This window comes from Copadichromis virginalis, linkage group LG6, assembly GCF_057382275.1.
Source record: "Copadichromis virginalis isolate Kocher_CV1m ecotype Utaka linkage group LG6, C_Virginalis_male_GT1.1, whole genome shotgun sequence".
In the NCBI taxonomy this organism is placed as follows: domain Eukaryota; kingdom Metazoa; phylum Chordata; class Actinopteri; order Cichliformes; family Cichlidae; genus Copadichromis; species Copadichromis virginalis.
In genome coordinates this window covers 32628789-32650462 of record NC_140623.1, presented here as the reverse complement: position 1 = coordinate 32650462, position 21674 = coordinate 32628789, and the positions used below count along the sequence as shown (strand labels likewise).

Below are 21674 nucleotides of genomic sequence, written 5' to 3'. Positions count from 1 at the left end.
GACCAGCATTTACTTAGTGCCAAGGAGCAAGCAAGCGCCAGGTTGTGATTTCTTGTCAGATTAGCTCCTACTACATTAGCCTGGCCAGAGATGAAATGAAGTACCCCGGTTTGTTCAGTTTCCCATTAGCAAATGCAGTGTAGGTCCCCTCTCCACTAGGCTCAACCAGCAGCCTTTCAAGAGGGAAAATTACTGCAGTGGGCTGAAATGGTGAGCTAACTTCTTGGACTGTTCTCGAGTGTCTCTCATTTACTGTGTCAGTATGTTGTGATTTTCTTCTTTTTTCTCAGAGGACAAGTAAACAAGAGTGTAAACAAGTTTTTGTGTGTTAGTGTTCTGTGTAGAATTTTCTTATGACCAGTTGTTATGCAGTTTGAGGAAGAAAAAAAAACTTTCCCAAAAGAGGCAAGCTTGAGGTTAGATGTGCAATTAGCCAGTACATTACAGAACCCAGTAACAACTGTGAATCATATGTTAAATGAATGATCCATCAAGAACGTCCAGTCTGAATTGTTCAACCTGGGTCTTTTGAAGTGATGTAATCTACCACAAGTGCCTTGTCTGTGATAGATGTTATTCAGATGAAGTAAAAACTGCAGCTGGGGATTCTTGGTAAACATAAAAAAGGAGGAGGAAAGAAGCGATGTTGGTTACAGGTTGACTAGTGTGGAATAAAATGAAATTTAATTTAATGTCGTCTTACTGGAATAAATGCAACAACCATAATGAGTTCAAGTTAGTCAGGTTGGATGTGACCAAATATGACAGATGGTATCACAGTTTTCAACCTTGTTCCTCTCTCGTCTTCTCTTCTTGCAGTGGCTCACTGTGCGTCGTCCAGACAGATCATCTCCCACTGGAAAAATTGCACTCGACACGACTGTCCCGTCTGCCTGCCGCTGAAGAATGCCAGCGACAAGCGCACCCAACAGCGTAAGTAGCTAAGTAGCGATCTCTGGCCCACCATCACCTAAGCATTGTCAGGACACTTATATCTGCAGAAATCAAAAACTAGGCTGAAATTGTTTTCAGAGATTGTTTTTGGTAAGCAAGATATTGAAACCTGGTGAGCTTTCTGTCAACGGCCTCAATTTGTATCTCAGTCATTACAGGATTGGTATATTGAGCTGTAATGGTCACAGTAGTAGTTTTTAGAAAGGCTCGCTTTCGAAAGTCAGGAATGTGTGTGTTGGAATTATGTATATCTTGGCATTCAGAGTCAGTCAGGCTATTTATTTCTAGGCCTTTGCTTCTCTGTGATGACTAAAAGCACTCGGCGAATAAGAGTGTGGTCCTGCTGGGCTTGTAATCTGACACACAGGAGGTATAGCAGTGTGATCGAGGGTGAGAGAGGATGCAGAGAGCGTGTGCTCATGGAGTCCGACAGAGCAATTGGCTGTTGGGTTATTTACTTCTTCTCTCTACCAGAACAGAGCTGAGTTTGATGCTCTTTCCAACACATACTGGAAGCTTCTGTTGTTCCTGTTTAGTGTTGATTCTCTCATGTACCTGCTATCATCTGGCTGGTTTGCTGTATTTTAGGTCCTATCATCTCATTCTTCTGCCTAGATTACTTGGATTTATTTTATTTTATTTTGGCACCTCATATTTCAACACTTAAAGCATTTTAGTCTTAGTCTTCCCCAGTTTGGCTTAAATGTTAAAAAACATGATGTTGGGGCTTGTGCTCCTGCCAATGCAGACGGTGTAGTTTTTCTTTGTTCTGCCTCATTTGATTTGAGTCTTTGCGCATACTAAGAGATTTGGTCTTTTAGCCCAACCAACACCTGAACCCGGAAAAATATGTGAACACTCTTCCCCTTAAAGGGATTTATAGATTTATTCAGTCCCTGGCTTTATAAAGCATTTAGCCTTACACTAATGTTCTGATTGTATCATGCTGCCGTGTTGTGACTTAATCTTGCCCGAAGTCAAAGCATGCAGATGTATGTGTGTTTTTATCTGTTGAAGTATTCTTTTTAAAATGATGACTGCATTTGAATTATTTCTATATTCAAAAAAATGGCTAGTAGTATTCACATGTGCATTTTGTGTACAGACTTAACTTGTTGCAGTATTAGTGTAGAGACAGTTTGCAGGTTGTTACCAATATAAAACAATATGATGTCATGTGCATGTTGTGGGCTGACTTTTTGATATCCCTCCCCAGCCATGCTAAGCTCCCCGAATACAGGCCTCCAGAACTCCATGTCCTCTGTAGGCGTGGGCCAGCCTAGTACTCCCACCATTAGTACCTCAGCCCCCATAGACCCCAGCTCAATGCAGAGAGCTTATGCGGCACTTGGGCTGCCCTACAGCAGTCAGGCCACTGGACAGGCTCCAACCCAGCAGGCTCCAGGCGCAGGACAGACAGCAGGTGCACCGAACACCCAGGCTCAACAACAACTTCCACAGCAGATGAGACCCATCAGTGCACTTGGTAAATTAATTTTTTATGCTTAAAAATGACAGTTCATACCCATATTTTATTCACTGAGTTTGATTTTTAAATCAAGGGAGTGCCGTTTGCTCACTGTATTCTGTATTCACAGGTAACCAGATGGCTCTTGGAAATGCAGCAATGGGTGTGCCCACTTCAGAACAGACAAACCTGCACACAGACTCCCTTCCCAACACACTCAACACTAACAAGTCAGTCTCTGTCAAGTATAATAAGAATAATTACATTCATTTATTAAAAATACTTGTTGGCCTGTTTGTTTGGGTTTTTTTTTTAAGGTTTCTTTTTAAATTATATATTTTTAAATTGAGTAACCACAGCAATAGATATCCATGGATGTGGGATTTCTAAATTTTCTTCATTTGCACCTGCAGTCAGCTGCTGTCAGATGGGTCAGCTGTGGGCTCAATGAGCAGCCTACCCACAGCAGCACCTGTCTCTGCCACAGGCTCCAGGAAAGCCTGGCATGAGCACGTCACTCAGGACTTGCGCAATCACCTCGTACACAAACTGTAAGTGTATACCTCAGCTGGAGAGATCTTACCTGTTAGGCACCTTTTGATTTTGTTTGAAAGGCTGGATATTTAAGGCAATGGTTTGAAATTAAGTAGAAGTTATCAGAAGTTCTATTTGCTTATCTTGTGCTTTCCTGCAACAGAGTACAAGCCATATTCCCTACCCCTGATCCGGCAGCTTTGAAGGACAGACGAATGGAGAACTTAGTGGCCTACGCCAGAAAGGTGGAAGGTGATATGTATGAGTCAGCTAACAGCCGGGTAAGTATCCTGAAAAACCGCATCAGGTTGTTGAATTGACTGACTTGAATTGCTCAACTTGACACATTCAACATCAAACGCTTTTCAAAGGCTTTTACCATAGTTCAAAATTTCACAGAACATGCCTTTTCCCTCAGTGTTTCATATTGCCTTTCTTCATCCCTCCAACCTTCTTCCTTTTAGGACGAGTACTATCACTTTTTGGCTGAGAAAATATACAAAATCCAAAAAGAGTTGGAGGAGAAGAGGCGTTCAAGGCTTCAGAAACAGATCATCAACCAGGCACCTATGGCTGCCCAGGGAACCCAGCAACCAGTCCTAGCCCAGCCCAATGCCTTGGGCCCACGACCACAGAGTAAGTGTAAGATTATATGAACGTGTTTTGGGTAAAATCACATTGTTTTCAAATTGATTTAATTACCCAGTTATGGTTATATAAAAATACCAGTGGTTCACCTGTACAGCCCTCTCAATTTGAAAGGCTTATGGCAGAATTATAAATTGTACTTTTAGTCATGTTTGTATGCCCAGAGGCTTTATCCATATTGCCCTATTATTAGGGCTGTTCGATATAACGATATATATCGGATGACGATATAAAAACGTCTATCGTTTCATTTTACGCTATCGTTTGTTTCGTGGTGTTGCAAAATAAACTGTTTACAGCAATATTTTTTTCATCTTTTTGATGGTCACTGTAGTGGCTATATTCATTTCTTAAAGTTCTCTTTTTCTCTTATATTTAATATAACCACACTACGGATGGACAAGCACCTGTTTTTATGCGTTGTTGTCGTTAGCAACAATGACGGTAAAACTATCACGTGTCCGCTTGTTTATTTTCCACATACCTTTCACAATAAAGCTCAAGATCCTGTTGAGACTTTTCAAAATAAACTGAATCGCGTGAAAGAGTATGCAGAGTATTTACGGATGAGAAGCAAAAAAGAGCCGTCAGGTGCTTAAAAAAAACCAAAACCTTAGACTCAAACGTTAGAACAGGCTTTTCCCCGCAGCACGCCATGTAATAAATACTCCCAAAGAAAACGGCGGCCGTTACAACTTATGTCTAAAAATGTGTAGTTTCATGCATCGGTAAAACACTCGACTCCAGCTACACGACGCTCAGCTGGAAACACTTCAGCTACCTGAGATTCACAGAATTTACAGAAAATGTTAATTTTTGTGATTTATATCGTTATCGGACGATAGATGTTTTATATCGGGATATGAGATTTTGGTCATATCGCACAGCCCTACCTATTATATATGTGCCTTAACAGGTCTAATCACTTTCAAAAGGTCGTTTCCCCCCCAGTCTAAAATTGAAAATGGATATATGAGCTGAGCTCAGTGAGCAGCCTATCAACAGCAGCATCTGTCTCTGATGTTGCAATGTATTTATTTTTAATTGTTATTGTTGTTTTCTTTTAACTGTACAAGTTTGTTTTGTTTTTGCAGATGGACCTATTCCTCTTCCCAACATGCCAAATCAGATCATGAGTCGCATGCAGGCTTCACAAGGTACATTTTTAATAATACATATGGGAGTTTCAGAGTGCACAAAAAGTGAAATAAAACAACTGGTAGAATAGACAGGATAGCCAGACATGCTTATTAACACTGCATAAAATGTATGGTACAGGAAATAATGAGCTGCATACAAGAGAGGCAAGAAGAAGAATGGGGAAGTTACAATTGAACTTAATCAGGAAAACATTTCTCTCTACCAGCTTGGCTTTGGGGCATATTTCTTTATTCCTATTTGTTGTGCCAATTTCTAAAGTGTCTGATTTACTCCTCTGTACAGGAATCAACCAGTTCAACCACATGACTCTACCCAATGCCCAGATGTCTCAAGCAACAATGGGACCCCGTGCTGCCTCACCCATGAATCACCCTCAACAGATGAACATAAACTCAGTCCCAGCGGTAAGGGGGCAGACCGCGGGCCACAAAAATCACACCCACACATGGGGCAGGCGTGTAACATGAGCTGGCACCCAGTTACACGCTCTCAAGTAATGCATAAGCTAACTTAGGTGTACAAATAAGATTACTGCACCTAGTAATATCTTCTTTCCTGCCTCGTAGATGGGAATGTCTCCCTCTAGGATGCCCCAGGCCCAGGGCATGATGACTGGACACAGTGGAGGAAACATGGTGGGTCAGACTGCCAACCAGGGTCAGTTTTTGCCTCAGAACCAGTTTCCTCCAGGATCTGCTCCAGCTGCTGCAACGGGTGCGATGAATGTCACAGTGGTGCCAGGCATGGGTCAGCCACAGGCACAGGCTGCTGTCACTCAGGTGAGACACGAATGAGGTGGCGCTGTAGTTACCTGAGCCGCATAATGGTTTTGGATTGGCTGATTTTGGTACAGTTGTTCAGAGTTCGCCTAATTGCAACTAGTTGCTGAAGAACTAAACTCAAATTACTTCACCATTCATACAACACACTAATTACTCTTAAATTGTTTTTACCAATCACAAGGTGCTTTCTAAACCCCAAATTGTGTGCTATGTTGTGTTTGTCTGTTTGACCTTATGACTGTATGTTTTTCTGCTTGTTGTGTGTGTGTATGTGTCTGCCTGCTCTTTGTGTGTCCTTCTCTCCAGCAGCAGCAACAGCAGCAGAGTGCTAACATCCCCATGAATGCACTTGGCCCCTCGCTGGGCCCACAGCTAGCCTCTTCCCAAACCCCCTTGCACTCCACGCCTCCGCCTGCTGCCTCCTCTGCCTCTACGGCTGGGGGGGCCACTAACCTGCCGCTCCCCCAGCCCTCGAGCCGCAGCTCTACCCCCACCCTCCCTGCCCCAGCCCCAGCCCAGGGTGCCACCCCGCCCTGCCCCACCCAGTCCCAACCCCAGACGGAGCTCCCTGCAGCAGCACAGACGCAGCCCCCACCTCAGCCCCCTACCACGCCGGTGAGACTGAGTCTCTTCGCATGCCCTCCACTTTTGACTCCCTCCTCCCTCCCGTGCAAACTCCCATCCCTCTGCCTGCCATGTACCAAACCATCCCATCCACATCCACCTTTTCTATCTAATAACTTCATTTTCACCACTGTTTGTAAGCCCCCCCAATCACAATGGGAATATTACACCTCTCATCGTAAGGGAGCAATGATATGTATACGGGGAGGTGTGCATTCGTGTCATAGCCTCAGAGCCCTGCATGCAAAACAAAACAAACAAAAAAAAGTTGTTGCAAACACATGACTGTATTTTTTCTCCCTCTTTGCCCCTGTCCTTCCCTGTCCTTTTTTCCCTCTTTTGTGTTTCAGCTGTCTCAGCCAGGAGCCAGTCTGGATAATCGGGTGCCCACACCAGCCTCAGCCGCCAGCGCCGACCTGCACTCGCAGCATGTTGGAGCAGACCTGCCTACCCAAGAGGTCAAAACGGAGACGCACCATGATCAACAGGAATTTGAGGCTGCTGGTGGAAAAACTGAGCCCAAGATGGAGGTGAGCTGTGACTGCAATTTAAAATGAGTAAAAACCTAAACTATAACTTATTTATGCTTATAATTTTAATTAATCTTAATTAAGAGACACCTTATCTGATAGTTGTTCATTAGATCACGACCTGATTTGGATTCACTTTTTTTTGTGAAGAAAACAACATGCCGCCTACACCATTGGCTGGTTGAAGCTAGTGAGCTGTCCTTGGCTGTCAGCATTAAAAAATGCCATATAAAGCATTTGGTCAACTTAGAATAACAAAGTCAAGGGATTCACAAATAATTGAGCTCATGAGGTTATAAACAAGAAAATCATTATTCTAAAGAGTATTACTGTCATGAGTAGATGGCTATTTCTATTGTTTACATGACTGTGGTATGAAATGTCTTTTACCTATATGTTTATAGACTGAAGATGAGTCTGCTTCAATGTTGGCCAAGAAGGAAGAGCCAGAGGAAAAGCCGGAGCCCATGGAGGTGGAGGAGAAGAAGCTGGAAATTAAGACGGAACCCAAAGAAGAGGAAGAGGGTGGAGCTAACAGCACAACCACCTCATCCCCATCTCAGTCACGGCGGAAAAGTGAGTCTAGGGCCAGGGAATGAAAAACTCTGCGTAAACTCTGACTGAGGTTTCCTCAGTAATCAGGGAGGGTTTTAGTTATTGCTGTTAATGTATACAATGATAAAGTCAAAATACCATCATTAGTTGCGCTGACAGAATTATGTCCAGATACTTTTGCGATACTTTGAACTTTAATAATAAACTTTGTAATATAGAAACCTACAAAGAGCAGAAGTGCTGGGAAATGTAAATGAAATTGTAGAACTCTGGTACAGTGGGGGAAAATTGTTATGCTATTGGTTATAATTTGGAAAGAAGTAGTTTTCCCTTACAGGCAAATAATTTGGGGTAGTGTCAAGTAACTAAACGTACAATATAGAAACATTTTTGTTTCCTTTTTTTTCTCTTCACCTTTACCCAAAATTTCCCCTTACCTTGGCTTTCCATTGTATATTTTTCAGTTTTTAAACCCGAGGAGTTGCGCCAGGCTCTGATGCCAACTCTGGAGAGTCTGTACAGGCAGGACCCCGAGTCCCTGCCCTTTAGACAACCAGTAGACCCTATGCTCTTGGGTATCCCGGTATGTAGCAAACAACAGCTGGCTGCTTAAACACAGCAGCACTTGTAGGTGTTTCAAAGTGTTGCTTGTACTTCTGGTGTGAACAGATAATTGAGATGCACCATCTTAACTCTTAATCGTGTAAAACTTTCCTCTTTCTTCTCTCTTTAGGATTACTTTGACATTGTGAAGAATCCAATAGACTTGTCCACAATAAAGCGCAAGCTTGACACAGGCCAGTACCAGGAGCCCTGGCAATATGTGGATGATGTCTGGCTGATGTTCAACAACGCCTGGCTCTACAACCGCAAAACATCCCGTGTCTACAAGTACTGCTCTAAGCTGGCTGAGGTGTTTGAGTCCGAGATTGACCCTGTCATGCAGGGCCTGGGCTACTGCTGTGGGAGAAAGGTGAGATCGAGTGGGTGGACAATAGATTATTGAATGCCTGCAGTTTTATTTCAGGATAATATTCTTTGTCTTCTATAAATAACTGTTTGGATATTGTTTATATTATAAATGTAGTGTTAAACTCTGCTTCTGCTCTCGGTTTAAATTAATGTTTCATTAGGATGAGCCCAAGTTTTACCTGCCCACATTTTGAGTTCTCACTGAAATTTGGCAAAGATTTTCCAAACCAAAGCCCAAACTCTAAATTCTAATCTTCAGACTCACTTTTTTCTTGAACAGTTTTATTTGGACCTTCTTGACCTTTCTTGTTGTCTCACTTGTGTTTACAGTACGAGTTCTCCCCTCAAACCCTCTGTTGTTATGGCAAGCAGCTCTGCACCATACCTACTGGAGGCACATACTACAGTTACCAGAACAGGTACCTTTTTATGAATAAATGTACTTAAAGTGTGTGTTTTGTTCAACTAGGTCAAAAAACAAATGTTGGGTGAGCACATGCTTAATCTCACCGAGGAATCTCATTTGCATTGCACATTTGCATGCACAGTTTTGATGGACCAAAATTGCAGCTATTTGAACTGTTGCGCATCCCCTTTGAGCCCGGGTTCTGCTCATCTGTAGCTGTAGTGGGATCGCTGTCATACCAGTTACGGTTTTAATGGCTCTGCCTTCAAGTCCTGGCACAGTATGAGACTTCAAAATGGTTTTGCTCGCATTTATTAACTGTTAGGTTCCAGCGTCATACATTAGAAGAAACACCCAAATGACCATCAGACAAAAAGAAAAACAAGCCATGTGTTAATTGTTTTTTTTCTCTCGGCATCTGTCAAGGGGACTATGTGAATTCATTGTCGCTGCCCCCTGTGTTGCGTGATGACTGAAAATATAACGCTTTAGTTTAGGCCACAAGCTGCCTTCCCCATCATTGACTTCTCTTCTCAGTAGAATTCAGCACATTGCTTTACACAGTGTACCTTGCACCCCCTCCTGTATAAACCGTGGAACTGCAGCGTTTTTGAGCAGCGCAGCAGCACGGCATGAGACTCCTGCAGCGCAGTCCATTTACACTCTCAATAGGAGTTCAGGGAATCCCCGCTCTATATAAAAATCTAGTGTTATTTTGTACAATTTGCCTGGGCACACTCAATCCTATAGCGTAACATCAACTTTTGCAATATGACTCACATTTGAATACAACGATAATCTTGTATCCTGGTATCTTTATCATTTTTAACGTGCTGAATTTGTGTTTGTTTGGTTTTTTTTCTTGCAGGTATCATTTCTGTGAAAAATGTTTCAATGAGATCCAGGGGGATAATGTGACGTTAGGAGATGATCCTGCACAACCACAGACGTAAGTAAAACACTGGCTTCTGCAGATCTTTAAAATCCTACAACACTAAATTCATTCTAATAGAAAAACAATCCCTTAAAATGTCTCTTAAAATACAGAAACTAAATCAACATCAAGATTTTGCTTCATGGTTGAAATCTGTACCAGACATGCATAAGAGGGAGATTTTGTCTGATGTTCAGTGTTTCCAACTTGGGAATCGGCACAGTGTAATCCCACATAATGTTTCCAGACTCCAATATTTCCTGTTTGGATACATCCAGTTTGTTGCACACACCTTGGTCAAACCACAGAAAACAACTGCAATCCAAGATCATAATATTTTTGTTCTCAAAATTTAAAAAAAGTGAAGTTAACAATTTGTTTCAGCAGAATTGCTTCATAGTTAAGATGCGAACATCCACTGAAATATTGACATCTCTAACTTTAAAACCATCTTAACGTGAACACATTGCTTGAAAAAAGATTTTACTATTCAATATCTGTGTTATTTATCTACTATTTTATAGTCACGGTATTACTTGGTTAACTTTTTCTGGTCGTTTTGCCCACACTTTAGGAGGATATCGAAAGACCAGTTTGAGCGGAAGAAGAACGATGTCCTCGACCCTGAACCGTAAGTCAACACAAACCACACACCCTTCAGTGAAAGGAACTCAGAATGGTCGGTCTTTGCTTCTTTTCCCAGAGTTAATCTCTGATGCCTTTTTCTGTTCATGTGTTGCTGATCACATCTTTAAACAGTTTTTTCCCCTGCCACCCACATCTGGCTTTGTTTTGGTGTGTTTTTTTTCTGCACAGTCTGCATATTTTCTCTCTGATCAATCTCTTTGGTTTCAGTGAAGCCCAAGGGCAGCTCAGCAGCACCACCTGCTGAGTGTAACTTGATGTCGAAGTTCTCTCTTTCTAGTGAGGGCTTGGATTAGAGAGCACAGGTCATAAAGTAGCTGTCTTTTAGATTGGTCACTGTGATTTTTAGATATGTTGCACAAATGTTATGCTAAACCTCCCACAAAGGCGCTCTTGTATTGGCTGGCTTGCACGAGCGTAACGACTGGAGGAACATTGACGTGAATGACGATCTCTGTTGCTTGCTGCCCGAGCAGTAAAGATATCAACATTCATACAAATGATAACCACGGGGAAACACGACTGGAATAGTGTGTATTTTGTAACGATGTGTGAGAACTGAGTGATATTTTAGTTCTGTTAAATTTTGTGTGCGTTTCTTTTTTTGTATTTGCATTTTCTTTGGTTTTAAATTTGAAAAGTGAAAGCATCCCATGCTAACTCCACACAGAGGGTTCTCTCTCTGTACTCTGGCTTCCTCCCAAAGTCCAAAGATATGTGTTGGGTTCGTTGGGGATGTGAAAGTGGTGATTCAGAATTAGCTGTCGATGAGAATCCACAAACGGTTTTCCATCTCTTTGTGATTCCCTGCAACAGACTAGTGATGTGTCCAGCGTTAAGCCCACCTTGTGCCCCGTGACAGCTGGAATAAGCTACAGCCCCACTGATGATGATGAATATTAACGATTTTTTTGTATGTTTTCTTTTTTTAAGGTTTGTTGAATGTAAAGATTGTGGACGGAAGATGCACCAAATATGCGTCTTACACTACGAGGTCATTTGGCCATCTGGGTGAGAATTTTGACCGCCATTGCTTTTTGTACATTTTTGCAAATTTGTATTTCCGCTAACAGTGTGTTTAACCTCCCTCTGTATGATATGTTGTTTTTTCCTCAGATTTATCTGTGACAACTGTTTGAAGAAAAGTGGAAAAACACGAAAGGAAAACAAGTTCTCAGCAAGAAGTTAGTACTCCTTCCTGTTTCAGATGTGAAGTCTTTGGTTCATCTTTCACGGCTATTTATTTGTGGATTTTTCAGAATGTGCCCATGGTCTGCATACATCTCAGTGTGGTGTTAGCCTTGTAGTTTAATTATCAGTTTACGCCTGGAGGACCATATCTGACTTTGATGGAATATGTTAGTGACATATTGGTGATCTGAAGTTTTATAGTCTAACATAGACCATCGATAGTGTCCTAATGTTGTTGTTCTCTCCATGCTGCAGGTTGTGTACTTTTTCCTGGAAAAATGAAGCTCCTGCTTCAGGAAACAGATTTGACCCTTTTCAAACTTCTGCCTTGTGCTTGTCTGTTGTAGGGCTGCAAGCAACACGACTGGGAACGTACATAGAGGACCGTGTGAATAAATACTTGAAGCGACAAAACCACCCAGAGGCTGGGGAAGTGTTTGTACGAGTGGTGGCAAGCTCTGATAAAACGGTGGAGATTAAACCAGGCATGAAAGCTAGGTAAGACCATCATTAACAGAGGAGAAAGTGGGATAGGATGTTTGGATATTAGAATTTTAAAAACAATTTTTTCCATTGAAAGTAACATATTTTGTACTTGTCTACTAGGGTTTCCTTAGTCAAATAAATGAACAACCAAAGAGTCAACAGTTTGGGTGAGGGTAGCCAAACCTCCTTAATTTGTAGATAAGCTGGCAAGGCTTGTGTTTTTCCCTAGCTTATTTTAATTGCCATAAAGAATGCAATGTCCTCTATAAAGATTTTACACCCACTCAGCGTAATTGTGAAACATGCCTGTTTGATGAGATGTCGTGCACACCCTCCTAGGAGGCCTTACGGTGTTGTTAGATTCACCATGGGATCAAAGTCAACAATGCGTGTCCTATCTTTGCAGGGAGGAGTCCCTACTCCAAGAGCCTGTTATCTTAAAGTTAAATGATTTAAGGCTTTTAGCTTTTTATTGACTAAAGGCAACTTGACTTGAATCGTCCCATTGTGTTCTTCACATCTGCTGAAAGCTACTGGCTTTCCACGTCTGTCACTGATTTTAGCAGATGTGAAGAACACAGTGGGACGATTCAAGTCATATTTTCATGGCTATACATTTTAATATTTCCTTTTGTTGGTTTCAACAGGTTTGTAGATACAGGTGAAATGCCAGAGGCCTTTCCTTATAGAACCAAAGCACTTTTCGCATTTGAGGAAATTGATGGTGTAGACGTGTGCTTCTTCGGCATGCATGTACAGGAGTATGGCTCTGAGTGCCCATTCCCCAACACTAGGTCTGTGCATTCAATTATGTCACACAGCAATAAATAATATTAACTTTTCTTTGCGGTTTTCTGTGGTTCACGTAAGATTTAACTTGTCTTCTTTCTTTTTAACCTTTGCAGACGGGTCTACATATCATACCTTGACAGTATTCACTTCTTCAGACCTCGGATTCTACGAACAGCCGTTTACCATGAGATCCTTATTGGCTATCTAGAATATGTCAAGAAACTTGGGTAAGGCTCACTCTATTCTTTGTCTGTTCTTCCTGACGACTTGCACAACTGGCAAAAGCCTCAGTAGATCCAGGTCTCAGGGTAACGTCATCACTGTCTCTTTGGCCTGACTTACTGTTCACGTGTGTTCACAGATATGCCCAGGCCCACATCTGGGCATGTCCTCCCAGTGAAGGTGACGACTATATCTTTCACTGCCATCCTCCTGACCAGAAGATCCCCAAGCCTAAAAGACTGCAGGAGTGGTACAGGAAGATGTTGGACAAGGCTTTTGCTGAGAGGATCCTGCATGACTACAAGGTAACAAGGCAGAATGAAGGACTGCATATTATTACTAGAGATGTCAGATAGATATATATATCTATATATATCTATATATATATATATATATATATATATATATATATATATATATAGATATATATATATATATATATATATATATATATATATATATATATATATATATATAGATATATATAGATATATATATATATAGATATATATATATATAGATATATATATATAGATATATAGATATATATATAGATATATATATATATATATATAGATATATAGAGATATAGATATAGATATAGATATAGCTGCTTTTTGTATAAGTTCATACTCAAGTTTAAAATAAACAAAAAAAAAAACGAAAACACTAAAGCTATTCTGTTATACCTGTATGCAAAAAATACACTGCACCCAAAATATTTCATAGTTCAGCAACACTGATCAATCTAATAAACTTAAACCTACTCCATCCTCCCTATTCTGGTATTTTAAAGAGTAAGCAACCTAAGTAATAGAGTTCTAAAACTCCCAGCAAAAATAATAATAATAATAATAAGGAACCACTCCCCACCTCATGATGCTTAATTGACGTAATCAACTTCAATTTGATGCAGTGTGAAAAAAATGCCCAGAAATTATTTTTCAAGAATAATTAACTAGATTCAACATCTTTCTTCTACAGAATTGCAGACTGCACAGATGGTATCTTCCCAAAGGAAAAAGTACTATAGCTTACTAGGGTATATTAGACTTAATAGTTACTATATACAGTAATGGACTTCTATACATTTTACATCAGATTAAAACTTTGGGTGTAAGATTCAGATAATTATTTATTAAAAGCTAGACATTTTAAATGAGAATAAGAAAGAAAAGTATGTCTTAGGGCATTAACAGGGAAAAGGGGGCACAATCGGCCCCCCTGGCTAAACTTTGCTAGATCTGCCCCTGCACAGTTACCAGCTGTCAGCTGCGTAGAAAAAGATCCTGGTGTAGAAAGTAATATTAAATACATTCTAACAACAGCTTATCAAGGTTAAACGTGCTGCTGTTGTTCAGCCACTGGTTTCTTCTTTCTGGTGCAAAGTGGGCCAAAAACAAAGAAGAGAGACGGACTCGCGACAAAATAGCCGATCAGCTGATCATTGATCAGTTTCACGATTGAAGTAGCAGCAGGAGAGGGAGAGAGGCAGTCGTTCCATATATCGGTTGTTAAGCTTAACGCGGGAATGCTTTACAAACATTCAGAGATGAACTTACACACTTGCTTTACTTCTCCCGGGGATAACTTCCTCTGAGATGAAATGCTGGCTTGGTAGCAAGGCTACAAATACACACAGCCGCTCTATCACGTGATGCATACTGCTGCGACGTGCTACGGTTATGAGCCGAGTTACGCCATGTTGCAAGTTTTGTGAGGTGCTTTTTTGATATTTAATGGATCGGGTTACATTTTTTATTTCTCTCCGATATCCGATCCAGTAATTTACGTCAGTATCGGACCGATACGTAATATCGGATCGGTCCATCTCTAATTATTACCACATAAAAGCTAAAGTGACCAAATTGTAAAGGGCAGATGATAATGTTATTGACTACTGAGGTCTTTGTTATATTAATCAGATGTCTCACTAGCTGTTGTTGGGATTAACCCAGTGTTTTCCATCCGTCTCTCAGGATATCTTCAAACAGGCAACTGAAGACCGACTGACCAGCGCCAATGAGCTGCCTTACTTTGAAGGTGACTTCTGGCCTAATGTGCTTGAAGAGAGCATCAAGGAGCTGGAGCAGGAGGAAGAAGAGCGGAAGAAGGAGGAGAACACAGCTGCCTCTGAAACTCCAGAGGTATGATTATTATATGAAGGTTTGATGTAGTAGAGCACCAGAAACTCCACTATCTTGTATTGTGTTACTATCTTTGTCTTTCCATTGCAGGTGAATGATTCGATATAAGGAGTTTAAAGAATTAAAAAATGTATTTTTATGTACTACTACCTTAAACATATAAAACATTAAACATTAAAAATATTTGAATCAAAATAATTTCAGTGGAATTTAATGAGATTAAGGTGACATCAAACCAAGGCAGAGAGTAACTAATGAACTGTGAAAATTTGTGCACTCTGTGCTAAGTTTTAGCACTGGAAACAGTGAGAATATATAATGATGGAATAATTCATACATAACATGTTTTCTTTAATATATTTTTTAGGGAACACCAAGTGACAGTAAAAACGCTAAGAAGAAGAACAACAAGAAGACCAATAAAAACAAGAGCAGCGTGAGCCGAGCCAATAAGAAGAAGCCTGGGATGCCAAATGTAGCTAATGATTTGTCTCAGAAGTTGTACGCCACCATGGAGAAGCATAAAGAGGTCAGACTTGTTTCTTGTTTTTTTTTTTTTTTTTTTGTGGTAGTGAAAATTGGGAGGTGATGAACAATAATTTTATGGATGTGATCAAAAGGTTAACTAGTGGGAAACAGTCCGAATAACGAAAGTAAGTCATACTTTATTTTGATTTTTTCCCCCCTCTCCTTTGCTTAAGGTGTTCTTCGTGATTCACCTTCATTCTGGGCCCATGGTCAACACTTTGCCGCCCATCGTGGACCCCGACCCATTGCTCTCCTGTGACCTGATGGATGGCCGTGATGCCTTCCTGACTCTGGCAAGGGACAAGCACTGGGAGTTCAGCTCCCTCAGGAGGTGCAAGTGGAGCACCATGTGCATGCTCGTTGAACTGCACAACCAGGGACAGGATCGTTTTGTCTATACTTGTAACGAGTGCAAGCACCACGTGGAGACACGCTACCATTGCACTGTGTGCGAGGTTAGTTTCCACTGCACTGTTGTTTTTACACTTGATTATTTTGTGTCAGTTTGGAACTAGGGAGAGAGGAAAAAAAGGATGATTGGAAGTGGAAATCTGTCAGATACGTGGAATGATGTACATGAACTGAGTAAACTTTTTAGTTTACCATCTTTGGTTGGACTTTAATTACTATGTCCCCTTTTCTTCTTTTTTCCCTCTTAGGACTTTGATCTTTGCATTAATTGCTACAACACAAAGGGCCATGAGCACCAGATGGTCAAGTGGGGTCTTGGCCTGGATGATGATAACAACAGCCAGAGTGGGGAGGCCTCCAAGAGCCCACAGGAGAGCCGGCGTTTAAGTATTCAACGGTGCATTCAGTCGCTGGTCCATGCTTGTCAGTGTCGCAATGCCAACTGCTCTCTGCCGTCCTGCCAGAAGATGAAGCGAGTGGTACAGCACACCAAGGGTTGCAAACGCAAAACCAACGGTGGCTGTCCTGTATGTAAGCAGCTTATTGCTTTATGCTGTTATCACGCAAAGCACTGCCAGGAGAACAAGTGTCCTGTCCCGTTCTGCCTGAACATCAAGCACAAGCTTCGCCAGCAGCAGCTGCAGCACAGGCTCCAGCAGGCCCAGTTGATGAGGAGAAGAATGGCCACCATGCAATGCAGAACCATGCCGCTACCATCCCCACCGCCATCAGCTGCCCCTAGCACTCCCACTTCCCACACTCAGCCCAGCACTCCCCAAACACCCCAGCAGCCTCTTTCCAACCAGCCGCAGACCCCCAACTCAGCAGGCGTCATGTCGCCGTCTTTCTCCAATGCACCTCGCACTGCCCAAGCTCAGGCACCGGTGTCTCAGGGCAAACCTGGGCCCCAGGCCTCCCCTCTACACCAGCAGCAGTCCCCTCTCCCTCAGCCCCCCCAACCATCACAGCAGCTATCTCAGCAGCCACCTCCCATCGCTGCAGTCAAGATGGCACAGCGCATCGAAATGATGGCGCAGGCCCAGCAGAACCAGCGGAACTACCGTGTCAATGTGAATGGTTTGCCCATGAATCCCCAGCAGCCACAACAGCGCATGACGGCACCAATGCAGCCAGCAATGCAGATGGTGCCTGGGCCCCGGGGACCACCAGTCATGCAACCTGGTATGGCCACTGGACAGTGGGGTGGAGCTTCAGGCCCCATCCAGCCAGGTCAAACTCAACAACCAGGTCTTGTTCCAGGCCAGTCCCCACAGCAGCCCATGACCATGCAGCGAGCCATGATGCCACCAGGGCAGCAACCCCAGCAAAGCCAGAGGATGCTGATACCACAGCAGCCCGGTGCCCGGCCACAGACTCCCCAGAGAGCTGGAGCTATACCTCCAAATGCTCTGCAGGACCTCCTCCGCACCCTAAAGTCTCCCAGCTCACCCCAGCAGCAGCAGCAAGTTCTAAACATCCTCAAATCAAACCCTCAGCTAATGGCTGCGTTCATTAAACAGCGAACAGCCAAGTACCATGCCAACCAGCCGCAGCAGCAACAACCGCAACAGCAGCAACAAGCAGGCCAACAACAGCAGCCTGGCATGCCAGCAATGCAGAATATGGCTATGTCTGGAGGGGCAGTGCAAAGGACGGGGATGCCACCACAGCAACCACAGCAGCCTCAAGTGCAGGGCATGGCTGCATTAGGGACTCAAGGGCAGCTGAACACCGCGCACAATGCAAACCCCCAGATCCAGGAGATTTTCCGCAGGCAACTCTTATTGCAGCAGCAGCAGCAACAGCAGCAGCAGCAACAGCAGGGAGTGTTACCACAGAGCCACCCGGGTCAGTTTGCTGCTCAGTCGCAGGGTACAACACCCACCTACTCCCAGCTCCGAATGCAACAGCAACAACAGCAGCAAATGCAAATGCAGGCAGGGGCACCTGGGGGCCCCATGGGTCAGCTCCCACCAATGGCTCAGATGGCCCAGTCTGGCATGGGGATGGACTCGACCCAAAATTTACTGCATCAACGACTGCTTCAGCAGCAGCAGCAACTTCCCCAGCAGCAGGCTGTCCTAAAGCAGCAGATGGGCTCCCCTGGCCAACCAAGCCCCATGAGCCCTCAAACCCACCTCCTGGCTGGGCAGACTCAAAGCGGAGCCCACCTCCCCAGCCAACCTGCTTTAGCCAATGCCCTCAGCAACCAGGTCCGCTCCCCAGCACCAGTCCAGTCCCCTTGTCCACCCTCACAGCAGCCCCCACATTCCAGTCCTTCGCCGCAGGTCCAGAACCAGCCCCAACCCTCACCTCAGCACCCACCCCACTCGGGTTCACCCCACACAGGGCTTGGGGGCCCACTGCAGTCGATGGAGCAAGGACACTTGGGGACACCAGAACAAAGCGCCATGCTACCGCAGCTTAATACGCCCAACAGAGGAGGGCTGAGCAATGACTTGGGGATGGTAGGAGATGCTACAGGGGACACTCTGGAGAAGTTTGTGGAGGGATTGTAGCATTTCTGCTGGGAACTAAAGAACATATTGTCACTCCCACGGACCTGTCCTCCCACTCCTCTTCCTCGTTTTCCCTCAAACTCTTTATTCCGTTAGAGGGCTTTGTTTGTTCTTTGTAAGGCTGACAACGGTTTTTGTACTGACATGTAAAAAGTTTCAAACGTTGCAACAAAACAAGAAAATTTGGTTCATTTAAAATAAAAAATAAAAAATTCAAAACCTTTAGGGAATGTAATTGTTTCCTAACCCTAAATGGTAGGTATTTCTTCCTTGGGATGTTGAGGGATTTGCAAGTTGCTTCTTAAAATGAAATTAAAGTCACAAAGAATATATTTTTTTGGTTGAGACCAAATGTGTTCAGTACTCATTTTTTAAAAAAATTTTTGTTTGTTTGATTTCTTGTTTTTTGGGGGGGTTGTTTGTTTATGGGTTCATGCCTTTCTTTCTTTTTTCTTCTTCTTTTTTTTTTTTTTTTTTTTTTTACACAAAAATGTAAAGTTGCATTATATTATTCATATCTTTATTTTGTACCTTTTTGAGAATTTTTTTTCTTTTTTTTCTTTTTTTTTTCTTTTTTTGGAAACTGTAAAATATTTTGTCTCTGAATTGGGCCAGGTTTTTGTTATCTTCACAAGCTGTCATTCCTGGCAATTGTAATCTAGTGTTGTACTATTACTGCAAGAAGATGCGTTCAGGGACAATGACCGCTCCCATTCTTTTTGTGTGTATGAAGAGCACTCATTTGTATTAAAGTAGGAAATGGCCTGCAGCAGTTTGTGTAAACAGGCATGTATGCAGGAGCACATGAAGACACTGACACAAACCCTCACCGTCACTAAAGCCGCGTTTCCACCACAGGAACTTTTACCAGGGACTAGGGACCATACTTTCAGTTACGTTTGGGGTAATTATTTAACCCCCCACCAAAAAGGTCCCTGCTTTGGGTGGTTTTGAAGCGCTGAACATTTCTGATTGGAGTACCCGTCTTTACCACCAACTCCAGGGTGTAAAAGCAGCCGTCTCTTTTTATTATGTCAGCGGATTTTTCTTTAAATTTTTTTTCTTTTGCTTAATTTTCACGGGCCTTTTAAACATTTTTTATTTCCTTGGAAACAAAAATTTCTGTGACTATGACTTCCGGGTACTTTTGGGTGGACACGCGGCTTAAGAGATATACAGCTGATTGGTTCACCAATAAGGACTGCAGCCTACAACTCAGTGGCCTGGAATTTGGAAACGTCTTGCAGGTGTAGAAAGTTGTTGCTTTGACATTAAAAAGAATTTGTCATACTTTTTGTCATACAAATGTTGTAAAGTGTAAAGAGATTGTGAGAAAGAGACCAGCCCCCTAAGCTGAGGTGGAATGAGCAGTGGTTGTTTGTAGGCAATGTCTCTGATGCTGCCCAGTTCTCCAAATTTTACACTAAGTTGTGTGCTATCAGGGGATGAAGGGCACATTTGAGATTCACCTGGAGGAGAACTAAATGTCATCAACCCTCATTCCTCTCACAAAAAAAAACTTGAATTAGGGGGATTTACTTTTTCTCCTATTGTAAATCAAGTTAAGCAAAATACTATAGATATAAGGAAGAGCAAATGAAATCACTGTATAAACTGGTAAAAGACTCATTTCTTACTTATATACCATATTGTTAAATAAACTGTGTGCAACAGAAGAACTCCAGTACTCTGTTGACTAAATAATGAGGCATCACTTCCTCCTGTTGGTGTGTATTCATTTGTTTCCGGTGTTACATTACCAGCAACGACTGTTCGGTTTTCATGTCACCTAAAATAACATTTATTTTAACTTTAGTCCTCATCCTGAACTTTTAAAAAGATGGAGTTGAATTGTTGTGTTTAGTAAAATGATATGTATCGATGCAGCACTTTACAAATAGTGACCGATGCCTCTTTTCCACCCATGTGAATCTGGTGCCTGAGCTAGAACCGGATTCATGCATTTCCACCAAAGCCAGACTATTGTCAGCAAAAATTGGCACTTGGTTTTATTATTAGCAGGAATGTAAGACCCCCTTCTTTCAGTCGAAGTGCAAAGCATTAATAAGTAACCTGCTAGGCTCTACAAAAAGTCTAGTGAGAACCTGTGCGATTACAGAAAATACTCATTTTAACCACTATGTCAGGTACACATTTGCTAATTTTTTTAGTGTTTTAGATTGAACAAGTTGCTGGAAACCTTCCTCAGAGACATTTGGTACATGACGGCATTGTGCAGCACATTCACAATGGTCTGTGAAACCTGTTAAGTACATTTTAGTGCACTAAAGTAATTGTCATTTAGAAGAAAATAGTCTCAAATTATAAGAGCTTTATAATGTGCATTAACCTGCTAAAATAGCCATTAGAAGACGGAAACACTGGTCATAAAGACATGGACATAACGAGCAACAGTAGTTCAGGTTGGCTGTACCATATAAATAATGGGTGATTGGTGCTTAGCAGTCCAATAAGACATCCACCACACCATTCAACCACCATCAGCATCGAGAGTTGTTACAATGCCCATAAAAGGGGAATCCAGACACTGATTTTACCCATTTGTTTGTGTTTTGGCTACCACCTTATTTGTTCTTTGGAAACAGAAGTGGTGGAATGATGGATTGCAGGTGGGTGCAAATTAATACCCTAAAAGGCCAGTGCCGCTTAGTGGCTCAAAGTAATCATTAGTGGAGGAGTCAGACTTAATGGATATAGCTGTATGTGGCTACACCCATAATTTTAGATGTTAAACTTTTTAAAAAAGTAAGTTATTAAAAAAAAAAAAACAGTCCTTATGAAAGAGTGTAGAAATCTGTAGGGTGCGATTTTGATATAAGGGGAACTGACTCACGATTGCAGTGTAGATGGCCTTGTGGCTGGTGGAGGAACTACAATTTTTGGCACTTCATGTTTAGGTTAATTTTTCAGTCCCAGATGTGACCTTACAATCTGAATGTGGCAGCATCAAGACTCATCAGAGCAGGTAATGATTTAGCAGTTGTCTGTGTGTCTGCCGGTGCAGCATAATCACATCCACACAGCTGCACAAATATGAGTTCTGGTTCTTTCTCTTAAAAGACAGCTTGTTTGGCACTCCATACAAATGTTTCTGATCTTCTGGAGATCATCCTGGTTGCAAAAGTCTTGCACTGAGTCTCTGCC

General features: G+C 42.3%; 1 protein-coding gene across 4 annotated transcripts in view; it reads left to right on the top strand.

Annotated features, from left to right (window-relative positions):
* crebbpa (CREB binding lysine acetyltransferase a) overlaps window positions 1-20223 on the top strand; it is a 48120-nt gene extending 27897 nt beyond the window's left edge. For 2 of the 4 annotated variants that reach the window (XM_085459927.1, XM_085459929.1), the window contains exons 5-31: window positions 820-933; window positions 2171-2440; window positions 2553-2652; window positions 2836-2973; window positions 3120-3237; window positions 3421-3592; window positions 4699-4761; window positions 5048-5169; window positions 5332-5544; window positions 5854-6162; window positions 6522-6701; window positions 7106-7277; window positions 7721-7839; window positions 7990-8229; window positions 8559-8647; window positions 9503-9583; window positions 10143-10199; window positions 11147-11224; window positions 11330-11397; window positions 11752-11902; window positions 12538-12684; window positions 12796-12909; window positions 13044-13209; window positions 14884-15051; window positions 15419-15580; window positions 15753-16034; window positions 16239-20223. In XM_085459927.1, coding sequence (XP_085316053.1) covers window positions 820-933; window positions 2171-2440; window positions 2553-2652; window positions 2836-2973; window positions 3120-3237; window positions 3421-3592; window positions 4699-4761; window positions 5048-5169; window positions 5332-5544; window positions 5854-6162; window positions 6522-6701; window positions 7106-7277; window positions 7721-7839; window positions 7990-8229; window positions 8559-8647; window positions 9503-9583; window positions 10143-10199; window positions 11147-11224; window positions 11330-11397; window positions 11752-11902; window positions 12538-12684; window positions 12796-12909; window positions 13044-13209; window positions 14884-15051; window positions 15419-15580; window positions 15753-16034; window positions 16239-18509 — 6164 coding nt within the window. In that variant the 3' untranslated portion in view covers window positions 18510-20223. The remainder of the gene's footprint in view (window positions 1-819; window positions 934-2170; window positions 2441-2552; window positions 2653-2835; window positions 2974-3119; window positions 3238-3420; window positions 3593-4698; window positions 4762-5047; window positions 5170-5331; window positions 5545-5853; window positions 6163-6521; window positions 6702-7105; window positions 7278-7720; window positions 7840-7989; window positions 8230-8558; window positions 8648-9502; window positions 9584-10142; window positions 10200-11146; window positions 11225-11329; window positions 11398-11751; window positions 11903-12537; window positions 12685-12795; window positions 12910-13043; window positions 13210-14883; window positions 15052-15418; window positions 15581-15752; window positions 16035-16238) is intronic. The other 2 variants (XM_085459928.1, XM_085459930.1) reach the window with 2 other exon arrangements.
* The last annotated feature ends 1451 nt before the right edge of the window (window positions 20224-21674 follow it).